The following is a 25,491-nucleotide window of genomic DNA, read 5'->3' on the forward strand; positions in this document are numbered from 1 at the left end:
TCAGGTTTTCACATTGACATTGGTGGGATATTGCATTCTGGGAGTAGTAGTGGTATGAGTTGCCTGTACTTCACGTGCCATTCCCAAGGGTTGTGAAGCCAGGTGAGTTTAGTGGACATGTCGCATACCAAAGAGCGGTATTGGAACATTTGGACAGAGGTGTAGTGGGTTGTATGTTAATTGGGGTGGGTTAATGTGGTGAGGAAGCATGCAGGACATGACAATTGGGTGACATGGATTTTGTGGGACTCCGCTCCCCCAGGTATTCCTGTCAGGCTCTCAGGATGCCGTATGTCCAAGACTTCTCCTCCCAAGATGTGAAAGTAGGGGGAGGATGTGGAGGCCCACCGCCAGCCTTCATTACCGCTAGCTGCTGCCTGGATGCCATGGAAAATACCTTCTCCCTGAGGTTGTTCCACCTCTTCTAGATGTCCTCCCTTGTACCTGGATAGCTGCCTACAGAATTGACCCTGTTGACTATTCTTTGCCACAGCTCCATTTTCCTGGCTACTGATGTTTGCTTGACCTGTGCTCCGAACAGGTGTGGCTCTACCCTGACAATTTTATTCACCATGACCCTCAACTCCATGAAACGTGGGTGTTTTTGTGGGGAAATGGTAGTCGTGGTGAAGACGGTGTGATAGTGTTCAAAGAAAAAAGGCTGTAGAAAAAGGTAAAGCATGAGGTGTAGGTGCTGTGATGTGAGTGGGTGATGGTTTTTGTGGATTATGTGTGATGGTACAATTTGTCAATTTGTGTTGTGTATGTTGTGCAGCTGTGATGTGTGAGTAGTGAAATGTAAGGGGGTGCCTATTCTTTCTTTTTGTTTCTCTCTAAACTGTTGGTTGTCTGTGGCTGAGTGTGGCGTTTTGGTTGCAAAGGATTGTGGGCTTTGTAGGGGTGTCTCCGACATGGAAGAACCGCTGTTGTGATTTGTGGATCGTAATCTTATGGGTGGATTTTTGTCTGGCTGGCGGTGCTGGTGGTGGGACCGCCTCTTTTCCGTCCTCCAGTGTCCTAATGGACAGACTTCAAGGGTGAGTCTTAATACAGCGGTTGGATCACCGCAAACATGGCTGTCTTTTGATGGCTGCCACCACAGCGGTCTTGCCAAAAGACCACCATACTCATAACAAGGCCTTAAGTATGGTGATCCATTTCCATACACACCCAGTGACACTGAACCCCATCTCTCAGATTCGAGCCCCTCTATTATCTCCCCCGCCTCTTGTCAGACTATCTATTATTGACTACATTACCCTCATGTAAGGGTTTTGTTAGGGGGTTGGGGAGGTTAATGGGTAAAATGGTTGTCAAACTGAGTGAGCTGACCAATATAATGTAATCACAACTGTGCTGTACTCAGAGACACTTTCTCCTAGTGGAAATTGTTAACCAATCTAGGCATCCTTGTGTACAATAATAGTGTCAGAAGATGATAATACTATTGCAATTTTGCTATGTGCAAACATCAATAAAGAAAGATCGACAAAAAACTATTCTTGACAAAAATATTGCATTAAAAATATTGTTTTCCAAAATATCCCACTACAGATGATGTAAATATCAAGAATGTTTAGTCAAAATATTGTGGACAAGACTTTTATTGAAAAACAGACAAAACAATGTTTTTATTATATATTTACACTTTAAAGTAATACATTTAAAATACTAAAATATATAAAATTAATATAATGTAAAATTGTTTTCTCTAAGTATTTCAGAAATGTATACATATGTGTATGAATAAATATATATTATTATATAAACACACACATATATGTATATACAATTTTTCAAATACATTTCTTAACAATATTATGATTTAAGAACTAAAAAATAAAAATAACTTAAACAAACATACATATTAATTAATTTAAATATTTAAAAAACATATAAAAATAATGGTATTTAAATTATAAAATTAAATACACAAATAAAATTAAATATAAGTATCGTTTATATATGCATATACATGCATATGCATAAACATATATAATATCAACAAAAAGAAACTTGTAGCGCTCACACTTGGAGTGTGAGGAAAAAATTTCCTTTATTCACCAAGACTACAAAAGATGTATTTTGGCCGAGACAGGCCTTGATCACTTGACCCAGTTGCCTAGAAATATTCAAACAATCATCAACATCAACAAAATATACCACATAGAAAAGTGGAATAAAATAGGTGCACCTGGGATCGACATAGTTGAAGGGAGCACCAAAATGAAATACAAAGCAAATAATCTTTCAGCTTCATAAATACTGTGCTTAACATGCATAACAATTTAGTATAACAGTATACGGATGTGACATTGAAATCAGAAATATCAAAGTGAGTTACTTGTTACTACCCCCTTGATCAGGCCCAAGTGGGCTAAGGACGGTGGTGTGTACATATATTTCATGTGCTTGAAAACCAATTCCAAGTAACTGAAATCAAATTTGTCAGAATACCATTGTGCCCGCCCTTATGGGTTGAAATCATGCATGTCAGAACCCGGTAAAATAATGCACATATACACATTGAAACCAATGGATCAAAGCCCGGCTGGGCGAAAATGCCTATTTTGTAGTTTGGGGCCTAATTATGAGCATAGTGGTCCAGCCTCCTCCAATACTGTAGCAAAGGCCAGACCGCCACACTCCTGACAATCTGACCATCAGATTATGAATATGACAGTCGGACCGTCAGTGGACTGCCCCCACCACCAGGATCATTGGTACTGACACGGTGGTGGTGGTCTTTCTACCAAATCAGCCATGGTGGTGCTGAATTATGCTCCGCCGCACTGATCTGAAGTTGCTCTTCTGCAAGCCTTTCCACAGCTTACTTCCTGCCATAGAAAGGCTGGCGGAAAAGCAATAACGACTATGTTGTGGAAAGTGCAGGGCTCCCCATGCATGAGCAGACAGTGCACATTCCCTGGGTGCTGCATGGGCCCCTTGTGCAGTGGCATTGCTCTTAGATCAAAGAGGGGCAGACCAGCAGGAACATCATAATAGGGCTGGCAGGGATGCCTGAAGTCTGGTGGCAGCCTCCCCTCCACGGCTTTGGAGAACCACTAAAGGCCCTTGGTAAATAAAGTATATTTTTTCCTCACCCTCCTGTGAGCACTACTATTTTCTTTTTGTTTGTTGGAATTACTTGTTTGGCTGCTCTTCCAGTCATCGAGCACCCCTCCCGTTGTGCTCTAGGAGTGAGCAGAGATTTTCTCTTGGGACATATATTATATATATTCATATATATGTATATATACACACAATATAAACACAATTAAATAACTGCACAAATGATATCAACAGTAAAAAGAAATAAATTGTAAACACTTTTATTACAAAATGTAAAAATCATTTTGACCAATATATTAAATAGTAAAATTTTAAACCACTCAAAAACATATTTTACTAAAAATAATAAATACATGAGACAAAAGATAAAAACAAACAGTATTAAAAATAAATGAATAAACAATAATATAAATTCAGAGCCACCAACAGTAGGAATGTTGATGGACTTCGGAAGAAATAGATTTTTTATTTCCGCTCTAATCTATGGAACCCTAAAGGAAATGTTGGAAGGTTTAGATTTATTATTCCTACTCCACTATAAACAACAATAGGGAAAATGTTGGACTTCGAAGTGGATAGATTTACTATTTCTACTCAAATCTAAGCAAAAGTAGAGAAAGTGTTGACTTTTGAAGGGTTAGATTTACTATCGCCCTCCAGTCTAAGCAACAAGAAGGAAAGTGTTGGACTTCAGAAGAATAGGACATACTATTCTCTCTCCACTATTAGCAACAAAAGGGAACATGTTGTTCTTTGAAGGGAATACATATAAGAATACAAGTCCTAATACTGTAAGTAGAAATGTTCCAATACCTAATACAAATATCAAATTATAGTACTTATAAAGATTCTATTTTGTTTAAAAACAAAATATGATTTTTTAACATATATAATCAAATAAATACTAAAAACATAAAATTACTTCTAACATTCACTTGCCTAACAAGAAGAAATACAGACTTCTGAAATTAGTTCTCAATTGATTTCTCTTAAATGAATACAATATTTAAAAACAAAAATAAGTTCACAAACAAAATTTCAAAAACACTTACCATTAAATTAATTGAGAATTCAAATAAAACATAATTAGCATAAGTAAAAAATGAAAATGATACATACCTATCAATTAATCAATACAATATATACAGATTACATTAAATTAATACAAAAGGTCAGGAATCCCCTGATGCGTTTCGGTCTCACTAGACCTTGTTCACAGGAACTTCCTGTGCATTCTTCTGGTGCTTTAAATATACAAACCAAAAATCACAAATGCACAAACAAAAGACCAATTTCAATTGTGGTTGTTTACACCTCAAAGGCCAAAGCTTCATATGTTACTAAAGACAAACTCTGCTGAATAATATTGAGATTATATAGATTTTGCATCGGTCTTTTTCTTTTATGCCCATGCAATGAATTCTGGTAAATGTAGTTATCAGTTTTATATATTACAGAAGATTAATTAATCTAAATCTCAAGTGATTACTTATTAACTCAAGTGTTGAATAGATAATATTAATGTTTGATAATGTCAATATTTATATCTAATTTAAAAATTCTAACTATTCGAAATTAATCTTTCCTCTACACTTGAACATTAGTGTGTCTATGCTTGTGAAGTTTGTTAACTAATTTGAATGTGCCCATATGAATGTCACACAAAATAAATAAGAATGAATGAAAAAAAGAGAGACAAGGCCAAATGGCCATGCAGAGGTAACCGCCTCCCAGCTTATTAATACCAAAGGGTATAGCAAAAAATATATATAATTTTCATTGTCTTTATAAGTGATCAAATAGCTCTTCGGACCGGATTAAGACCAAGCAGAGTTAAAGAACGAATGTCTAATATGTGTCTTGACTCCAACTGATGTAGCTTCTTTTCTCTATCTCCCCCCCCCTTCTTGTTTTGGTACTTGATCGATTAAAAAATATTTTATTAGTTCCCCTTTACTGCTGTGTTTCTGTTCCATATGCCTTGCAGTAGCATAACTCCTATCTAAGTTGATAGTTGCTCGAATGTGTTCTAAAATTCGCTTTTTGGTCTCACAAATCGTGCTGCCAATATATTTTAGACCACAGGCACATTCAAACACATACACTGTAAAACGGCTTTTGCAGGTTAAGTGTTTTCAAATCACTCTCACATTTCCAGTATTCATCAAATATTCTTGCTTATTGTTCCCGATTTTACATGCTTTACAATCACTACATTTCCAGAATCCCGGCTTCTGTAGCCAGTTTTGTTTTTTATTCAGGAAGTGACTGTGTGTTAATTTATCACTTAGATTGGATGCTCTTCTTAATGTCATTTGAGGATATTGTCCTATGATTTCTCTTACTACAGGGTCCATTAATAAAATTGGCCAATGATTCTCCCAAATTTTTCGAACTTGTGTAGCACTTTGTGAGTATGTGGTTATGAATTACAACTGTTGCTGTTTGTCTTGTTTTGGAGGATGATTCACTTTCTGGATTAATTATTCTCTAGATAGTTTGTTTAAGCGTTGCTTAGCCTGAAATAGACATTTGTTGGAATATTGTATAACTACAAATCTGTTTTCAGACAGTTTAAGATGTTTGTCACATTCCACGGGTTCTGAGCAGATTTTCTTTATTCGCAAAAATTCACCATAAGGAGTATTCCACTTGGTTTTTGGGGGGTGAAAACTTTTTGCGTATAATATTGAATCCGTAGCTGTCACTTTTCTATGTAATGTTGTCTGAATTAAACCCTCTTTATATAGATTTCTGTATCTAAAAATGTAACCCGTTGATTTCATAAGTAAAATTCAAATTGGCTATGTTGGTGTTCAGAATCCTGAAATATGCCTCAAACTCTTTACCATTCCAGATAAGAAATAAGTCATCAATAAATCTAAGCCAAGTCACCAACTTTTGCTGATGTATTTCATTTTCTCCTACCCATGCAATTTGTTGTTCAAACCAACCAATTGTTAAGTTGGCAGAATTCGGAGAGAATGAGAATCCCATCGCTGTGCCCTTCATTTGCAGATACAGTTGTTGATTAAAAAGGAAATAATGATTGGTCAGACAAATACTAATCATTTCCAACAACATCTCATTATGTTGGGAGAAGCGTATATTTGTTTGACTCAGAAAGAATTTGCATGCCTTAATCCCTCTGTGGTGTTCTATGTTTGTATAAAGTGACACCACATCCATCTTTACCAATCTATATGTATCTTGCCAAGGTATGCCTTCCAATTGTTGTAATAAATCTCCTGTATCACGCAGATAGGAATTCAAATTCCTAGCTAAGGGTGCTAGAAAAAAATCAATGTAATCTGACATTGGTTCTAATAAAGATGACTTTGCCGATATTATTGGTCTGCCTGGAGGATATGTCAAATCTTTGTGAATTTTGGGGAGAAAGTATATTGTTGAAGTCACAGGGTGTTCAAGTTTCAGATATTTGACCTCATCCTGATCAATAAGACCCAAATCTTCCCATTTTATTAATGGATTTCCACCAATCTGTGCATAACATGTTTTGTCTGCTAATTGCCGCATAGCTTCTTTCACATAATCCTGTTTGTTTTGTATCACAATATTTCCACCTTTGCCTGCTGGCTTGATTTCTATAGTTGTATCCGTTTGTAATTTATGGAGTGCCTGTTTCTCCAATAGAGATAAGTTATCCTTATTTTTATTCTAACACTTTTTATATAAGTCATGAATTACCATTTCAGCGAACAGATAAATTTTATTCCCTGCTGGTAACACGGGATAAAACTTGGATTGTGGTCTTTTTCCCGTAAGACCTGCCCCCAAAGGTGCTACATCTTCAGTCTCTTCAAGTGGTCTGTCTCCTGATGTAATGTCTAGATTTACCAAAGTCATCAAAGTTTCTTTATCTGATGCTGTTAAGTTGTACTCATATTCTGGTGGATCATTTTTTTCTTTGGTCTTAACTTCTGCAAATGTCTTCTCCAGTTTAATTTTACGTATAAACTTATAAAGGTCTATTTGTGTTTGTACCAAGTCTAAGTTAGTGGTGGGGCAAAAATGTAATCCCTTTTTCAAAACAGATTCCTCCGACGGGGACATTTCCCTGGTGGAGAGGTGAATAATGTTTAACTCTTGAAAACAGCTGCTGTTTGTGCTCTGTTTTTTCTCTGTTTTCCCTCTTTGTCCCCTTCTTGTACGTTTGTTCTTCTTGCGCCTCGTCCTCGTCCTCTCCCTCCCTGAACTTTGTTTGTTTTTTGTTGAGCTCGCATATTAAAGTGAAAGAGAATAATGGTACAACCTCGGAGTGCGTTTTTCTCTTTATTATAAACCAAGAGAATCAGTAATATATATATATATATATATATATATATATATATATGAATATATATATATATATATATATATATATATATCTCTCTCTCTATATATATATATATATACATATATATATACATAGAGCTATATATTGCTAGATCTATATCTATAGATCTATCTCTCTCTCTCTCTCTATATATATATATATATATAATATATATATATATAGATATATATCTATATATATGTATGTATGTATATATATATATACATATATATATATATATATATATATATATATATATATATATATATATATATATATATAGTCTCAAAGGGGTCCACTAAAGGCACGCTCTATTCAGTCAGTGCCCACACCAGGGAAGGACCTATTCCCTGAATTATTTTCTCACAAACTCAACATAGACGTGGCACTCACGGGATACTTAGGCCCATACTTATACTTTTTTAGCGCCGTATTTGCATCATTTTTTTACGCAAAAGTGGTGAAAGCTTGCAAAATACAATTGTATTTTTTGTAAGTTAGCGCCATTTTTGCGTCACAAAAACGTACAATATTAGTATAAATATGGGCTTTAGTTTTTCATTTTAATGTGCAGTTTGACACCCACAACAAGCACCAACGCGTTTCAACCTTCACGGTCTTGATCACATACATGGAGATCACTTTTGTCAAAGCGTGTGCAGTTTCCCTGGGGGCTGCGATCAGCCCCCAGGGAAACCACACCCACATCTAAAAGTGATCTCTCTCTCTATATATATATATATACATATCTATCTATATATATATATATATGGGTTTTATATACATATATATATCACCACCAGTTGTCTTGCACCGCACGTCTTCAAAAGCATTGCACATACTCCAACCAATGAGTTTCAACCGTAGCTTTTAGGCAGCAATAAAAAAGTCAAGATAACTCTTGTGGGTATGTTTCTGCTAGAGAAGGAGAAGGAGAAGATTTTTGCCTAGTGGCAGTTTTGATGCCATTAAGTAAAGCAAGTTAATATGCCTGCTGCAAAGATCAAATCTGTATTTTATGTAAATAGCTGAATGGATTAGTAAAGCCAGCCATTAACTGCGCTATAATACAAATTAAATGTATGTGTGAGGGGGGCTACGGTGAGATGAAGGGCACTTTTCTGGGTGGTAGTGAGGCAATCCGAGGAGGAGGTCATGGGAGTGGGAGCACCAATAATGATTGTCGTGCTGGGCGCCACAGGCAATAAAGACTGTGAGGATGGACATGTCACAAGGTGAAGTCACAGTGTGTCTTTTTTTTTTTTTTTTTATTGTCTTGAGAGAACGTGCTCATTGAGGGAAGAAGTGAGGGTAAGGTGACTGACTTTTACTGTTGCACGCATCACACACCAACCAGCAATTTTTTGACTGTCTACATAGGCTAATATTTTAGAGGGACAGTTTAGCCAGTAGCAGAGATGGAGTCTCGTTGGATGACTGCTGATCGAGCCCTAACTCGGGTTATGGAAGACAGCTCTGATGTAGGATCAGAGGCTGAGATAACAGATACTGAGGCAGCATCTGAGGAATAGGACAGTGGAGCAGACTCTGAGAGTGATTTTTCAGTCAGAGGAGTCCCATCCGACAACTCCTCTCTCTGTGATTCTAAGGGAGGTGATGAGGACAGTCATGTTATCCCTTCGCAAGCACAGTCTGTGCAGCGGGACAATAGCAGTTGAGCCCACCCCAGAGAGCTGGTGCATGCGACGGCAAGCACAGAGGGAGCTCCCCAATTTAGTTCAGCCCCAAATTCCACCGCCCAAATTGTATTGTACAAAATGATCCATCACAAAACAAACTGGTTTTGTACAGTAAGTACCTGCGTTTTTGGTCTTGGGCTCAGCGGCCATATAGGGAAACCTACCATACCCAGACATTTCTGGAAACTAGACACCCGGGGGACTCTACGGAGGTGTGGCTTGTTTGGATTCTCCAAAGTTTTCTTACCCATAATACCCTTCTAAGGTGAAATGTTGAATTTAATTTTTTCTTGCATTTCTGTCACACAAACAACAGGAATATGCTGGGATCCACCACATTGCTACCAACCAGTGTTTCCCCACCTGACCTGATAAAAACGCTACTCCACTTGAGTGCCTGTACCTAGTGTCTGCATCAGCAATGGATCACCCCAGGGTCAACAGTTGCCCTCATGTAAGGACTAACATTGACCGTTGTGTGATCCTTTCCTGTCATGGGCAATGGGACTACCCACACAAGTGAGGTACCGCTGTTATCGGGAGACTAAATATTCCCCTACGTGTCTACTTTCCATAAATGTATAGGTTTGGTAGGTTTCCCTAGGTGCCGGATGAACTACAGGCCAAAATCCACAGCTAGGCACTTTTCAATAAATGTGCCTGTTTTCATTAGAAAAATGTGATGTGCCCATTGTGTTTTGGGGCATTTCCCTCACTCACTGAAATGTTCACACCACCCTCAGTGGGAGCTAATTGTGGCTGACGAGCCATTTCAGATGCACCTGAACGTGAAGAGATACTTTTTTATGTGAAACTGAGACTGGGTGTCTTGACACTAAAAGACAATCAATGTATATTGGAAAAAGGTTGGCGGAAAGAGTAATTCAGAAAATTGCCTTTGTAATAGCCCCCCCACAAGTGATGTATAGCACATATTTATCTTTTTTCCAATTTATAAAAGTCTATGTCCCAGATGGCTGATTCTGTTGTTCAAACAATTTTAAATAGTGAAGGTAAAAGAGACCATGTTGTTCTGCTGCTTCACAAGTCCAACATTAGGACAATATAATTTATGACTATATGTAAAGACTGATTAACACACCCTTATTGATCCTTGCTAAGCCCCCTCTCCTTGTATGACGGAAGTCTGTAAACAAAAGGGTAGGTGTACTGAACAAATGAGTCCAAACCGTTCTCACATAAACTTTTGTTCTAGTTTTGTTATTGAATGTAAACTCTATGAAGTATCTTTTGTAAGAGTGATTTCATTTTTATTCTGTTGCAAGTGGGTAATCTTTAATTTGTGTAAGCTGTAAATGTATTTACTTCTTGATAAGGGATAATTGATTCAGAAAAGTAACTTGAATTGATTGACATACACCTATCATCATGCGCTGTGGTAGTTTATAAGTTGGACTCAATTTAATGACAGGTTGCTCCAAATCTAGCAAGTTATCTGTGGGGGAAAATAATTTTGCAAGATCACTCTTGGCATGCCCTCGTAGTACGCCCCTGGTTCCAGTGTTTTTGGACCTAGGGTTCCCTCGCATTTCTGATGTAATAGCTTTAAGCCTTTTAACTTTTTGGGTTCGTATCTGGACTATCCCTGAATTAGTCACTTACAAGGAATCTTTGCAAGACTTACTGGATAGACCAAACGTACTTTCTATCCCTTGGTTCAAGCACATTTCGGAATGGTTCCATACCTTGGGACCCAGTAACTTTTGGAGCCAGCCCAATAATTTAAGGAGGGCTCACAAGGACCACCTGAAATCTGTTTACTGGTCCCATGTTAGGGAAAAATATCTGCAGTTACTTCACATGGTAGTTTGACATATCTTTTCCTCGATTACAAGTGGTTTCCCCACTTCGAACCCTTCCTGGACTTAATTACCGATCAACTAAGTAAAAGTTTGTATGCTCGACTTAGGTATGGATGCCTCCCTCTGAAGTCCTTTTCTAGTTCATGGAGCTCCACCCTGCTATCCGATAAATGCCCTTGCTGTAATGGTTCTGTGGAAACTGTAGTGCATTTTATGTTTATTTGTCCTGCCTATGGCATCGCCCGGCGGAAATGGCTTCATCCCGCTTGTAGAAACATGGGGTTGAGAACGTGTAGAGATGCCCTGAGGCTGATGTTGAGAGATTGCTCCTCTCTCCTAATCTGTGCGGTCAGCAAGTTCCTTGCGTTCACTTGGCATATACGTCCATACTTTTTAAAAAAGGATCACAGTGATGATATTAATTGAACCCTGATTTTATCTTATTCAACCCAATTGTTTTATTCATTGAACTTCTTATAACTTATCGATGAGGAAGTTAAAAGCACCCAACTAAAGGAACTTTGACACCTCCCCCTTACTTCTAAGATGGGATACATATGTGAAGATTTCTATTAATTTTTTCTCTTTGTACACTTGCAGATCTCTCATTTTATAGCATTTTTATCTCATCCTCATTACCTACTTTTTAATCTTGTTATTATATATTTATTATGTATAGATCATGATTTTATTGTTGCAAGTTATTGCTTTGATGGTTATTTAGACCGAATAAAATATAGCTTGTGTGACTGACAGGATGATAGGGCAATCTAACTTTACTGTCCTCTCCACCCATTCCCACTGTCTAAGGCTGACAGCCTGGTGTGACACTCTTGTGATTTCCCAACATCTCCTATAATCTTCAAAGCCTCTGGACTATCTGATACAACTGCTCCTGACTGTCCATCAAGATGGTCAAAAACAAGGCAAGGAGGCCTGGAGAGTTGTCACATCTGTAATTAATGTAACCAGTCTCCTTCAACCCTATCTGATTTCAACTAAATCTTTCACCATTTATCAGATGCTCATCTACATCTTAACTCTCATTTCCAACCATGAATACCACTAGTCATCTCTCTCTACCTAAAAAAAATAGTACAAATCCAACAAAAGTATTCAGGTGAATCCCCTGTGACAAGTCACAATGTGCAGCCCCAGGGTCATTGCCTATCAGTTTCCTTTCTGTATGTTTCACGTTGAGTTTGGTAATAATTGAGGCCCAAAAACTACAGTTTGTGATTACTTCAAAATACATTAATAGCAAACTCATTATAATCCACTCAATGGAGTGGCTTGGGTTGGCAAGGGAATAGTCTTCTTCTCCAGGTCTCCGAAAACCAGAGCATTAGTGGCCACTGAGGACTGGATATCTGAGGGTGTATTAAAACCATTGTAATTTATGTTTAAAGTCCAATTGGGCGTATTTAATGTTAAGTGATGCTCTCTGAAGAACAGTGTGTTGTATCTGCAGGTGAAATTTAGAGACTGGCTGATGGTGTAGCAAAGAATTTTTGAGAACCTGCTTTTGAAGGTGGGTCTTGGTTACACCAAACACAACAATGATCTTTTAGTCTTTGGTGCCAACGTCTCCCTAGCTCAGTTACTGGTGCGATGAACTAGGGAAGTTTTCAGAGGTGTGGCTGTGATGGGAAAACAATTCAATTTGTGCTGGTGGGTTTAGTGAGAGGGAACAAGAGATCTTACCAGATGAGACCGTTTTCAGAGCTGGGATTCTACATGACCCCGGACATTTCAAGGTCGTAAGGAATGTAGGTGAACGGATGCTATTTGTGAGTCTGCCAGTGTCAGAAATGTGCTCAAAATAAATATCAAACGACAGCCCTTTTTACTCTGCTGTGGAGATCTAAACCCAGAGAGACTGTTAAGGAAGGTATATTTTAATACCTGCACCTACTCTTACGAAATGCTGAGCCCTGCACAAAATCCGCTATAACAACAAGCAGAGGAAAGCCAAGATGCTGCTGCAGGATGTTGACACTTTCATTTCTTGCACGCGCTCTCTCTCCCTAAGTTTTTATGTATTCTGCCCATTCGCAGTTCATTCCCATGCTTTGCTTTATGAGAATGCTGGCTCACATGTTGAGTGGTATCTCAATTAGCATAATGTTGTTAAAGATGCGCAGTCGTCTATGCGCTAGGTATTGTCTATGATGTTCTGACCAATGTGTAGACTCATATGCGGTTGTCACTACTGTGATCAGACACCTCCTGACCCCTGTCAAGTACTCTGACCAATCACACACCCTACAGCCCCGGACGTTTCTTTAATTTGTCACTTACCTCCCCACCGTGGTAATGCAGGCTACACTTCTGCTCGTGTCTGCTGGCAGTCTCTGTGGAAAGAGAGAGTAGATGGGATTGAGCAGTCTCAGAGGGATGCCCATCTCTCTGTGTGATATGACTGAAATGGAAGCTGTGCCAGTGTAATTAACATGTTCCATAAATGTCATCTCTTATATTCTGTCACAACACATCACGGCTTCACGTGACTGTGACTGACTGAGATTGTGGACAAGCAGCATATTTTAGGGACAACTCGCTGAAGACATTTTACTGATGGTTGTCCATTTCAGCTTATTTTTCTTTTGCTGCAGTGGCACAAACCAACACTAATAGCACGTGAGTTTTAATGCAACATTAGCACCTGGAATGTTGCTGTTTCAAAGTGTTGTAACTAGGAGATGCTACAAATATTACACCATCTATTAGCACATAGCCTGTTCACCCATATTCAGACCTGTGACATGAAAGTGACACATTTCAGCATTGAACAATTAAATCTCTAACACGTCTGACCAGTTGAGCTTCCTGACTGGCACAATTTGCTTAGCTTTTTTACTCAGTAGCTTTAACCCTAGTGACAATTCATTCCATTCTTCTTCCAGCAACAGTTCCCCCTACGCCATCCTGTCCTCTGCACTGGGAGCAGCATGGACGGAAGTGCTATTACTTTCCAGGAAAAACAGATGAGAAGAGCTGGAGCGCGAGCCATGAAGACTGCTCCTCTAGGAGCTCCCGCCTGGTGGTGATAGAGGACGAGGCCGAGCTGGTAAGGCATCAGTGATACAGGAGCACGCAGAGCTGGTAAGACATCAGTGATAGGGGACAAGGCCGAGCTGGTAAGACGTCAGTGATACAGGAGCAGGCAGAGCTGGTAAAGCATCAGTGATACAGAAGCAGGCAGAGCTGGTAAAGTATCATTGATACAAGGCCACTCAGAGCTGGTAAGGCATCAGAGATACAGGATCAGGCAGAGCTGATAAGTCATCAGTGATACAGGACCAGGCAGACCTGGTAGGGCATCAGTGACACAGGACCAGGCAGAGCTGGTAGGGCATCAGTGATACTGGGCCAGACAGGGCTGGCAATCATCAGTACGGCATCAGTGATGGAGGCCCAGTAAGAAATGCAAGACATACAGCAATACAGGGGCATCAAGAATTGGAAAAGCTTTAGTGATACAGGACATGGTGTGGCCAGTATGTCATTGCTGGCCAGGATGCAGGCCAGAAAGAATTGGTAAGACAGTAATACGAGCCAAGCCAGCAGTGACAGCTGGTAAGGTGTTAGTGACAGAGGAACCGGCAGTGTGGGTAACATACTTGTGATACAGGAAAAGACAAACCTGTCTTATTCTGTAATACATGATAAGGCAGACTAATTAGGCTTCATTGATAAAGTACTGAGTAGAGCTGATAAGATGTAGTAAAAAAGAGTCAGGTAAAGCTGGTAAAACGTCAGTGATACAAGAGCAGCAGGGCTGGTAACTCATTCATGCTACACACATCAATAGGGCTGGTAACACTTGAGTGATATAATTCTTCAATTCTTCAGGCTTGTGGACCTCAAAGCCAGCTAGGTAAACTTTTGCAATAAATATTTTTGTTGACCCTGGCTGGAACCATAGACCCCAGATAATAGTGTAAGCTCCCTGATGCACAAACAATCTATTTAGACCTTTGTCTATCATGGACAGCAAGTTTGAACAGCCAACGCTCACATCTAAAGGTTTGTTGTGAAGTAGAATCTTATCTTAAGCTAGCACATTTACCACTCACCATAAATGTGCATGCTGTGTTATATATTTGGGAAAAGTGCTATAAGTTTATTGTCATTAAATATAAAACTATTAGTACTATGGATAAAGATTCCACATTCCATTAGACTGTATCATCTCCTGTGTTAATGGATCTATATGCATTTAGAATTTTTCTTACATAACACTACAAGCAAGAAAATAGGTAAAGCAAGAGCCTTTGGCTTCCTGGTCTACTGAAATATGTTGGCAGTCACTTTCAATATGATTTAACTTCAGCGATGTAGGGAGCAAACTAAGAGATAGGAAAAGATCAAGAAGCACATGTTTGAATCTATGCAATACACCAGGGTTCCCTGCAGATTAGAATTTCTGCCAGCTGGGCCTTCAGGATACAAATTACTAAAACAAACCCTTGTAGAAAATCCACATTGAGATTAAATCTCAGAAGAAAAGGTACTGATGGGAGGGATTATGAGAAATATTTCTAGCATGGGCGCTCCCTGACCACATCATGGGGCCCTGGAGCTGAAAGAGGAGGATGTCGGCTCCTGTCTGTGGATCCTAACCACGCTGCGTGGTGGTATTTTGACAATCTGAGCAAGCCCCACAATGCATTCAGTGACAGGAGGCTGGAAATCTAGGAGTCTCTGTGAAGGGGCTGAGCGGTAATTTGTAGCGGTGTCTCCGCTGTGCACATTGATGGCCTTGCCCCATGCTTGTTTGGTTATTGATGCGTGGAGCTGGACCTGGAGTTGAAGTGCACTCCTAAGTGCACATTTAGATGGGGACACAAATTGTATAAACGAGATAGTTGGACTAAATTACTAGTGCTGCAGAAGTGTGCAATGATCTGTGAAATTAGTGAGTGCCTTGTTATCTTTTTTGCCCACCCCGAGGTGAGCTATAACTGGGCCTCTTGTGCTTGGTCGAGGGCGACGGCTGTAGTCTCTGCTCCCTTTCTCCCTTATCTTATTTCAGGCTGTGTCCATCATCCTGTGGTGTTTTCTGTATTTTTTTTTTTAGCCAAATCGCTGAAAGGGTAGACACTAATGAGAGGGCAACAGCAACAACAGATAGACTTTGATTAAAAACAAATGATAACCCCAGGGGATTTAAAGTATCGGGCTGGAATCTGGGTATTTTATAGACTCAATTTTTTAAGATGTAATATTGTAGGGTTGTTGTTTGGGAAGCTGTGCTGTGGACTTTTAGGTCAGCTCAAGATAGAAAATCTGACGCCTTACCCAGCCAGAAAGAACAAAGCATTAGAAGGCACAAAACCCCACCTTAGAACTCACACTAACTATACTCAAAGGGAGCTCAGACCAAACTCACTAAAGAAAAGACAGGTTTGCATATTAGCAGCAAAGAGAATTCGCCACAGTGGAGCGGGCTGCTTAATTCACACAATTTGCTCTCCAGAGCCCTGAAGGCTCAGGTTGTGGAATTACATCTGCACCACTGTGCAGCACCAGAAATGCCCAACTTGTTGCAAATTCAAACAGAATTTGTTTCTTTTTTAAGAGAGAGGCTCTTCAGACAGTGTGATGGAGACGCTGCTGGGACACTGTGAATGAAACTGAGAATTAGCCTTAAATGCCCCCTTGCTTGCTGGGCTGGCCTAGGACAATCAGTGTAAAGATGATATTTGTGATAATTCACTGTGGACTAAAAGATCAGCTCAAGTTCAGGCTCATGTGAACACAGCTACTCTTAGACCATTTTCTATGGCACTAGCTAGAAATACCACCACTAATGCCACTCGCAGCTCAGCAAGTAATTTGCCTCGAGGTTTTCAAGGTCGGAGTCCTTAAGATGATCCCCCTGCAGAGGGGGGGTAGTAGGGAAATACATAATGGGCTTGATATGCCTGGATTGGAGGAAGACCATTCATGGTAGGGTCAAGCCTGGCTTGGAGAAATTGACTTTCTTTCCTACAGACTTGCAAGGAGCTCAGAATATAACTCAAGAGATGCCTTAGAAGCAGTGCCCCTGTAAGTTACCAAGAAGCCTATTAGCTCAAGGTCTGGGAAAGGGGGTGCTAGTGGGTGATTTGAAGAAATCTAATCCTGAACTATGTACTTTACTCAGCAACCTCTGGCTAAAATCCAGTAAACGAAAACAACTCATATGGAAATGGCAGATAAAATGGAGAGCAATTTGGATTTAATTAATAAAGGTCAACAGAACTTTAATGCTAGGTGTAGAGAAGACAAAGAAGGGATTTCAAATTTGGAGGATGTGCAACGGTCTCACTCAGGAACAGCATCTCAGTTTCTAAAAGACGTGCACCAGGTTAAATACAAACTGGAGGATCAGTAGAGCAGATCATGATGGGATAGCCTAAGGCTGGTGGGGGTCCCGGAAAAACTTTCACAAAAACAGGACTTCATTGAAGAAGGATCCAAGGTACTTTCTAATTATGTTTTGTCTGGCCAGTGGTAAGATCTTTCCAATGATAGAGCACACATTATCTGGCCCACTGCACCCAAATCAGGTGCAAACCATGGACCATTTAACTTTCAGTGCAATTGTATTCTGGTGTGAAAATAATCCTTTTTATGAAATTTCTTCAACAGCTAATTTTCCCCATATTTTCCTACAACGTGGCAATCTCTTACCCTGGACAGGGTTGTTTCAGAAGTATTGAAGGAGGTCAGTAAAACTAGTTTGTGTGTTGCTACATTAAATGAAGCTGTACACACAGAAGAGTAGCCAGAGTAGCTACAAAATAACCTAGAGCAGTTGAATGGTTTAATTTGAATAACTGCATCTCAAAAAGAAAAAGCTTGTCAAATGGGTGAAAAATTCATTGTTGTTTCCGTACTATTCTATATAATTCCCTGGGTAAGTTTAAGTCAGATGTCAAAAGGCAGGTTGAGGTCAAATACAAACTATTACTTTACTCAGTTTAAGATGTACACTAATTCCTTTATTCAGGTTAGACTTATGCTTGGTTGACTAACAAGTGCAGAATCTCAGAATTTGTAATAGAAATTTCCACCACGTTTTTCAACAATTAATTTTAAAGTTGCTTATTCAGAGCAAAATTCTTTATTTAAACGACTGGTGTTTTGCACCAGTTGACTAAATACCCTGGTGTGCTGGGTTATCGTTCTGTAACTGCACACAATGGCAATCATTACAACCCTGGCGGTCGGTGTTAAAGCAGCGGTAATACCGCCAACAGGCCGGCAGTAAAAAAAAGTGGAATCACGACCATGGCGGAAACTGCTGATATAGACAGCCACTTTAACACTCCGACCGCCACGGCGGTAGAAACAAACACTGCGGCGGTAACCGCCAACAGACAGGCGGAAGACAAGGTTCCTTCCACTGTATTACAACACGCCTATCCGCCACCTTTTCTGGATCGGTACCAACACCATCAAAAGCACGGCGGAAACAGTACTTGGAATGGAAACAACTCACCTCTCGACACCCAACGAGGAACCAGGACGTCATGGAGCCCGAGTTACAGGTCCTGCCGATGCTGGTCTACCTCCTCTTGTATCAGGAGCAGCAAAGATGCTGGCGATGACCACGGTGAGTACTGCACCTAGCACACAGGGAGGGGGGAGGGAAAAGAGAGTGACACACACACACAACACGCAACACCCCCGCCCTCACCCTCACCCACAACACCATACACACAAATACATGCAGCAACATTACTTATACACCCCGTCACCCCCTGGAAGAACGCAAGGACAAAAGGAAATGATTGTAACAAGTGTAATAACTGAAATATCAGATAGGCCAAATTCAGATATCAGTATATACAAATATGAATGGAATCATTGTCCGTGGTTCAGTGTCCCAAAATGCATGGGCAAAGCCCACACAAGATATCTGACTCGAAACAGAGAGAACACTTTAGGGGCATCAGCTGGAAAATAAACAGGCACCTCAGGGGGACAGGGGGCACCTCAGCCAGATGAACGGACGACGCCATTGCTCCACGAGGGGGCTCCATGCCCACTGATTGGTCCTGAGGAGTGCAAAGCCACAGTCTCACAAGTCTCTCCTGTGGGTTGTTTGCCCACTGCTTTATCCTGGGGAGTGCAAAGCCACAGTCTCACAAGTCTCTCCAGTGGGTGGTTTGCCCACTGATTGGACCTGGGGAGTGCAAAGCCACAGACTCACAAGTCTCTCCAGTGGGTGGTTTACCCACTGCTTTATCCTGGGGAGTGCAATGCCACAGTCTCACAAGTCTCTCCAGTGGGTGGTTTGGCAACTGATTGGTCCTGGGGAGTCCAAAACCACAGTCTCACAAGTCTCTCCAGTGGGTGGGTTGCCCAATGCTTTATCCTGGGGAGTGCAAAGCCACAGTCTCACAAGTGGATGTCTGTCTCCACTGGTTCTGGAGGGGGCATTGTGCCCAGAGTGCTTCATCCTGCCAAGGACTGAGGTAGTGGGTGTTAATCTCCACTAGTTCTGGAGGTGGCTTTGTGCCCAGAGTGCTTCACATGCAGTGTGGCAGGTCCCATTCCCTCACCTGGGTGTGTGTGCCACGAGATTGCCTGGGAACAGGTAGCAAGATACTCCATGGAGGCAGAGACACACTCCACCCTGCTGCAACTTCGCCTGCCACCTGCAGGTACAAACAGTGCTGAGTGTCATGCTTCACGTACGCTGTGCAGCGTCCAGGATGTCTCCTGCAGCCTCGGACGGCTGGCCACTGGGGATGATTGCCATGTCACCTGTGGTGGCACTGTCTGAGCACATCGCGGGGCTGGTGGCGGTGGTTGCGGCGGTGTCTGTGGCGGAGGTGCTGGCGGTGGTGCACGTGTCTGCACCTGTTGAGAGACACAGCAGGTCATCTCCTGCAGCCACGGGTGGCTGCCCACTGGGGATGATGCTGGGGACTGTTGCTGAGGCAGCAGACGTGCAGACGGCGGTGCAGGTGGCGGTGTCCACTGCCGTACAGGTTGATGTTCTGGTTGACAGAAGAGGTGACTCTGGTCCCTCAGCCGCAGCCTCCGTGCCCTGTCCTGACCTGCTCTTTGCCTTGTGTCCCTTCCATACCTTTGATGTCCCTTTCCACTGTCCCCTTTTGGGTTGGAGGAGCTCTTGCTTGGTGGTAGGTGCAGCTTCTCCCTCCGGCATGTGGGCACCTTCTTCACCTTGGCAGGTGGTGGAATGGCCTGCTCCTTGGCCTCGCTAGGTGGCACACTGGCAGCCCTGATGGGTGCCGCCCGCAATGTGACTGGACTTTCTGAGACCACTGTGCTGGATGATTTGGTGGTTGAGGTGCTGGGATTGGACCTGGACAGCCTGGCCCTAGGGGAAGGACGGGGGGAGGTGTAGGGAAGAGGTCCAAGTTTGCGAGGAAAAGTTTTTTAGACACACTGGGACGGGAAGATGGAGGGGGTTTGGGAGTGGAGGAAGAGGTAGTGGTTTTAGGAGGTGTACGTCTGCTGAATTTGGGTGAAGGTGCATGGGCCGGAGGCTCTTGTGAGGTGGATGGCTGTTGGGTGGGTGTGTGCCTGCGTTAGTCTACTTTGGGAGGAGGACTCACAGACACACTGGGAGAGGACACAGGGCATGTGTGAATGGTGGTGTGGGTGGTGATTGCGCGTGAGCGGTGTGTGGTGGTGGGCGTGCTGGTGATGGAGGTAGTGGATGAAGATGTAGTGCATGCAGGTGTGAGTGGAGATAAGACAGGGAGGGAGGAGGAGGATGTGGAGGAGGGTGACACAGTGGAGGCAGTGGATGTTGGTGTGTCTGCATGGGGATGGTGCTTGTGTGAGTGCCTGTAGGATATGTGGTGCTAATGTTTGCCATGTCCACTCTTGCGTGTTGATGAGTGTGCATGCTGGTCTAATGGTGTGCTTGGGATAGGCTGAGGTACAGGGGATTGGGTCTGGGTAGAGGAAGTTGGAGGGGGAGGCTGGACACAGGGACAATGGCTGCCATCAGTGCTGAGGCCAAAGCCTGAAATGCTCTCTGTTGGGCCGCCATGCCAGAATTAATGCCCTCCAGGTATGCATTTATTTGCTGCAAATGCCTCTCAACACCCTGGATGGCATTCAAAATGATTTATTGCCCAACAGTGAGGGATCTCAGGAGGTCAATAGCCTCCTCACTGAGGGCAGGAGGGCTGACTGGGGCAGGGCCTGGGGTGACTGGGGCGAAGGAGATGCCCACCCTCCTGGGTGAGCGGGCACGGGAAACTCAATGAAAGGCTGCTGGGAGGGTGGTGCTGGTAGTGGCGGCTGTACCTGTTGATGCAGTGGGCACAGAGGTGCCCGCCACTGCAAGTGATCTCCCATCAGAGGAGGAGTCGCTGACGCTGGTGTCTGCTCCTGTCCCTGTTGTGGAGCTCCCCTCGCCCTCCGTCACACTGGGGCCTCCTGACTCCGTTACTTCACCCTCCAGGGCCATGTGGGATGCAGCTCCCTCCTGCTCCGGGCCAATGCTTCTCTGCCAGATTATGCTAATGCACACAAGGACAGGGTGATAAAACAAAAAGGGGGGGAAGACACAAGAGACACATGGTCAATGCCTGCAACACCACTACCGTGGCGGACACAACACTCAGGGAGCAGCCCTATGCACTAAGCCATGCACTGCCAGGGCAGGGGAAAAGCACATGCCCATGGGGGACTCTGTTGAGAACCATTTCATACACAGTTGGAACCCATAGGAGCCTGACTAGGTGTAGAGGGCAAATACCACCTTTGGGGTTGGACTGGGAATGAGGCTGCAAATCAATGGATCTACCTTTGCGCGTCTGCCCTGGCCCAGGGTAACCCACAGCCCACCTCCCCCACCCAGACACCTCGTCAAGCGCGCAGAGTCAGCTGAATGAGAGTGTACTCCCCCCCTTGTGGCTGCTGTGATGCCCTCAAGCGCCCATCCAACTCAGGATATGCCACCGCCAGTATCCGGTACTTCAGGGGGGTCATGGTGCGACGGGCACTCCTTCCACGTTGGGAGGCCATCCCCAGCTGGGCCTCCGCTGTATTCTTGGTCCAGCGACACAGGTCCGCCCATCTTTTCTGGCAGTGGGTGCTCCGTCTATGGTAGACCCCCAGGGTCCGCACTGCCTTGCCGATGGCACGCCAAATCCCCTTCTTCTGGTGGGCGCTGACCTAGAGGAAAAGTGAAGTTATAATGGATGTTACTCTCCGGTACAGTTCTTCTCACACATTGGCCACAAACCTCCCACCCTGGTCCAGACATACAAACACACACCATCCTCACATGCTGGCCTGTCCCCACCGTCTCTTCCATCCACGACACTCCATACAATCATGTTCCATCCACCATGCACACAGTTTACTCACCTGTTTATCTGGAGGACCATACAGTTGTGTGTACTAGGGGAGGACCCCATCCACCAGTTTCTCCAACTCCTCAGCAGTGAAGTCAGGGGCCCTTTCCTCAGACACTGTAGCCATTGTCACTTCCAGACACAGGTCACAGCAGCACTTGCAGTGTAGGTCCTCTCCTATTGAAGGTCAGATATCAAGTAAGGGAACTGATAGAAAATTGCAGTCACGTCCGCGGCGGTGCGTATCGTCACCGCCGGCGTACATCAGCATTGGCTCATGGAACCCATAGGGCCCAATGATATCCAATGCTGAATCGCGCAGCGGTCTTCGACCGCCTACCACGATGCTGCACAACGCAAGCGCAGTTACCTCATTTCCCCTTGTCCCACCTTACAGGTCAGGCAGCCGCCATTTCAGGGGGCCACATGGCAGGCCAACTAACTGTGTCACACCTATTTAGACCAGGAATACGGACAGACAAAGTCACATAGAGAAAATTTAACGATTGTGCTAAACAGCCTTGTGAACCCTATGTGGTGTATGACCCTCTGCTCACCGTTCTCCTCCATAGGGCACGTCCGCTAGGGCAGGTGATGAGATGGCGGCATCCTCCAGTGTACAGACCCCTGGTGGACCTGTCAACAATGGAAGATAAGCACATCAATATCACTTACAGACTTGATCATGCAACAATCCAGGAACTGTGTGCCCAGTTGGAGCCCGACCTGATGTCAGCTATCTGCCATCCCACAGGAATACCCCCTCTAGTGCAGGTCCTGTCAGTACTCCATTTCCTGGCCAGTGGGTCTCTTCAAACAATAGTAGCCATGGCATCAGGGATGCCAAAGCCAATGTTCACTTACGTGCTGTCCAGAGTGTTATCTCCCCTGCTGAAATACGTGCTCAGCTACATCGTTTTCCCTCAGGTAGAGGATCTGCCCACAGTGAAAGGTGACTTTTATGCCCTGGTACATATCCCCAACATCATTGGTGCCATTGATGGGACAGATGTGGCATTTGTCCCCTCTCAGGAATGAACAGGTGTACAGAAACCGGAAAAGCTACCATTCAATGAATGTGCAGATGGTGTGTTTGGCAGACCAGTACATCTCCCATGTGAATGACAAGTATCCTGGCTCAGTGCATGACGCTTACATTTTGAGGAATAGCAGCATCTCTTATGTGATGGGGCAACTAAAGAGGCACTGGGTGTGGCTAATAGGTGAGCCTAAAGTCCCCACATAGTTTAATTTGCTGTCTGGGTATGGGAGATTCCCTAATGTTTGGAGGATGTCTAACAGTTGTTCCTCAATATTTGCAGGTGACTCTGGTTACCCCAACCTGTCTTGGCTACTGACCCCAGTGAGGAATCCCAGGACAGGGCAGAGGAACGCTACAACGAGGAACATGGGCGAACTAGGAGGATAATAGAGCGCACCTTCGGCCTCCTGAAGGACAGATTCCGGTGCCTCCATCTAACAGGTGGATCCCTATACTACTCACCTAAGAAGGTGTGCCAGATCATCGTGGCCTGCTGTATGTTGCACAACCTGGCTTTGCAACGCTAGGTGCCTTTTCTGCAGGAGGATGGGCCTGATGGTGGTCTTGTGGTAGCTGCGGAGCCTGTGGACAGTGAAGAAGAGGGGCAGAAGAAGAAGATGTAGACAACCGAAACAACATCATCATGCAATACTTCCAGTGAGACACAGGTAAGAGGATGGAACTGCATCCCACATCTCATACTATTGTTGGACCTAGCATAAATCTGCCTTTTTACCTCTGTGTATGGACCCTGACTTGTCACTTTGCCTTTCCATTTCACAGATCTGGGCCCCACTTTGTGCCCTCTGCTATGTTTACTGCTGGCCTACAACTGTGTAACATTGGTATGTGAACAAGTACATTGACATTGCTATATTTCAGAGAGGTTGCAATTACACATTTGTGAAAGCACAGACTGACTCCAGATTGTTTTGTGATTCAATCCTGTTCAGCTGCCCCTCGCCAAAAGGGTATCCAGCCTTGTGGAACTATTCTCCGCCTCAGTCCTCTGCATCATTGCACTGGAGATTTTTGACTTTCAAAAAAGAGACTAAGGGGCTGATTACGAGTTTGGCAGGCACACTGCCAGCCCGCAACAGCAGTGGTCGAGAGAAGGCTGCCAAGCCAATGGCATTCTGACCGTCGCATTTTGAATTTCTAGCGGGGCTGGTGGTGTATGGGTGCTGCAGTCCTCACGGCTGCATGCTTCAACTCTAGAAAGAGTCGAAATGAATGCCGGCCATACTGTGGTGCTGCCAGCTAGTTGGGCGCACTGTGTCCTTGTATTGTTTTTAATAAGTGACCCACCGGCACTGCAGGGCACAAAGTGAGTGACAGCTCACGTGAAAGGGCATAATCACACTAGAGACATTAATGTGGCTACTTACCTACCTTTCTGCCATCTTTAACATGTCGGGGTCCCCCCAGTGACAGGTCAGCGGAAAGCCAGGATGTAATTGGGAGGGTGGTGATCTGGTCATAACTCCCTCCATGGAACGCCTCAGCCATTTCCACTGCAGTAGCAGAAATGTTGGAGGTAGCAGCGGTCCTGAGGTGGTGTCACCGCCCATTTCCTAATCAGGAGGTCAGACCGCTGAGAAGTCAGTGGTCGGACTGCTGAAAAATTGCTAGTAGAACAGTGCGTGCTGTACTCATAATCAGTGAGCCCCTAAGTCCAGAGGTAGAAATCTTCACCACAGCTTTGGCCTACGTCTCCCCAATGACGACTCCCTCCTCGAACATCGTGTGTGACCTTGACCCACTTGAACTCTACATTCTTAGAACATTTTTCTCATTAATTCTTCTAAGTCCGAAGGTTAGCACTGACTGGGTCCAATCCACTTCTTGTGTTCGAACTGCACGTCATTGTGGTCGGCCATATGTTTCGACTTTGACCCAGTCTTGCGTGACTAGATGTCCACATTTGGCACATGGATCTTATAGATGCTAGTATTTACTAAAAACGTATAAACATTCATAACTTTACTGATTGAATTTTTAGAGTTTTGGTGTCAAATAATTTATTAGCATGTGCTCTATTTTTCTAAATTGGTGTGGGATTTTTCTTGCGTTGTGTTTTCACTTTATTACTGTTTGTGTGCTGCATTAATACTTTACACTGTGGTGAAATGTCCACAAATCAAATTTGCGTAACGGTGTATTGCCTGAACAGAATCCA

The 25,491-nt window shown here is 43.2% G+C and overlaps 1 protein-coding gene across 2 annotated transcripts in view; it reads left to right on the forward strand.

The window, feature by feature from the left end:
• Nucleotides 1-25,491, forward strand: part of LOC138247173 (killer cell lectin-like receptor subfamily B member 1B allele A) — a 213,963-nt gene that overhangs the window by 76,197 nt on the left and 112,275 nt on the right. For both annotated transcript variants that reach the window (XM_069201915.1, XM_069201916.1), the window contains one exon: nucleotides 13,838-14,001. In XM_069201915.1, the coding sequence (XP_069058016.1) occupies nucleotides 13,838-14,001 (164 nt within the window). The remainder of the gene's footprint in view (nucleotides 1-13,837; nucleotides 14,002-25,491) is intronic.

Source organism: Pleurodeles waltl, chromosome 7 (genome assembly GCF_031143425.1).
Source record: "Pleurodeles waltl isolate 20211129_DDA chromosome 7, aPleWal1.hap1.20221129, whole genome shotgun sequence".
NCBI classification, from domain to species: Eukaryota; Metazoa; Chordata; class Amphibia; order Caudata; family Salamandridae; genus Pleurodeles; species Pleurodeles waltl.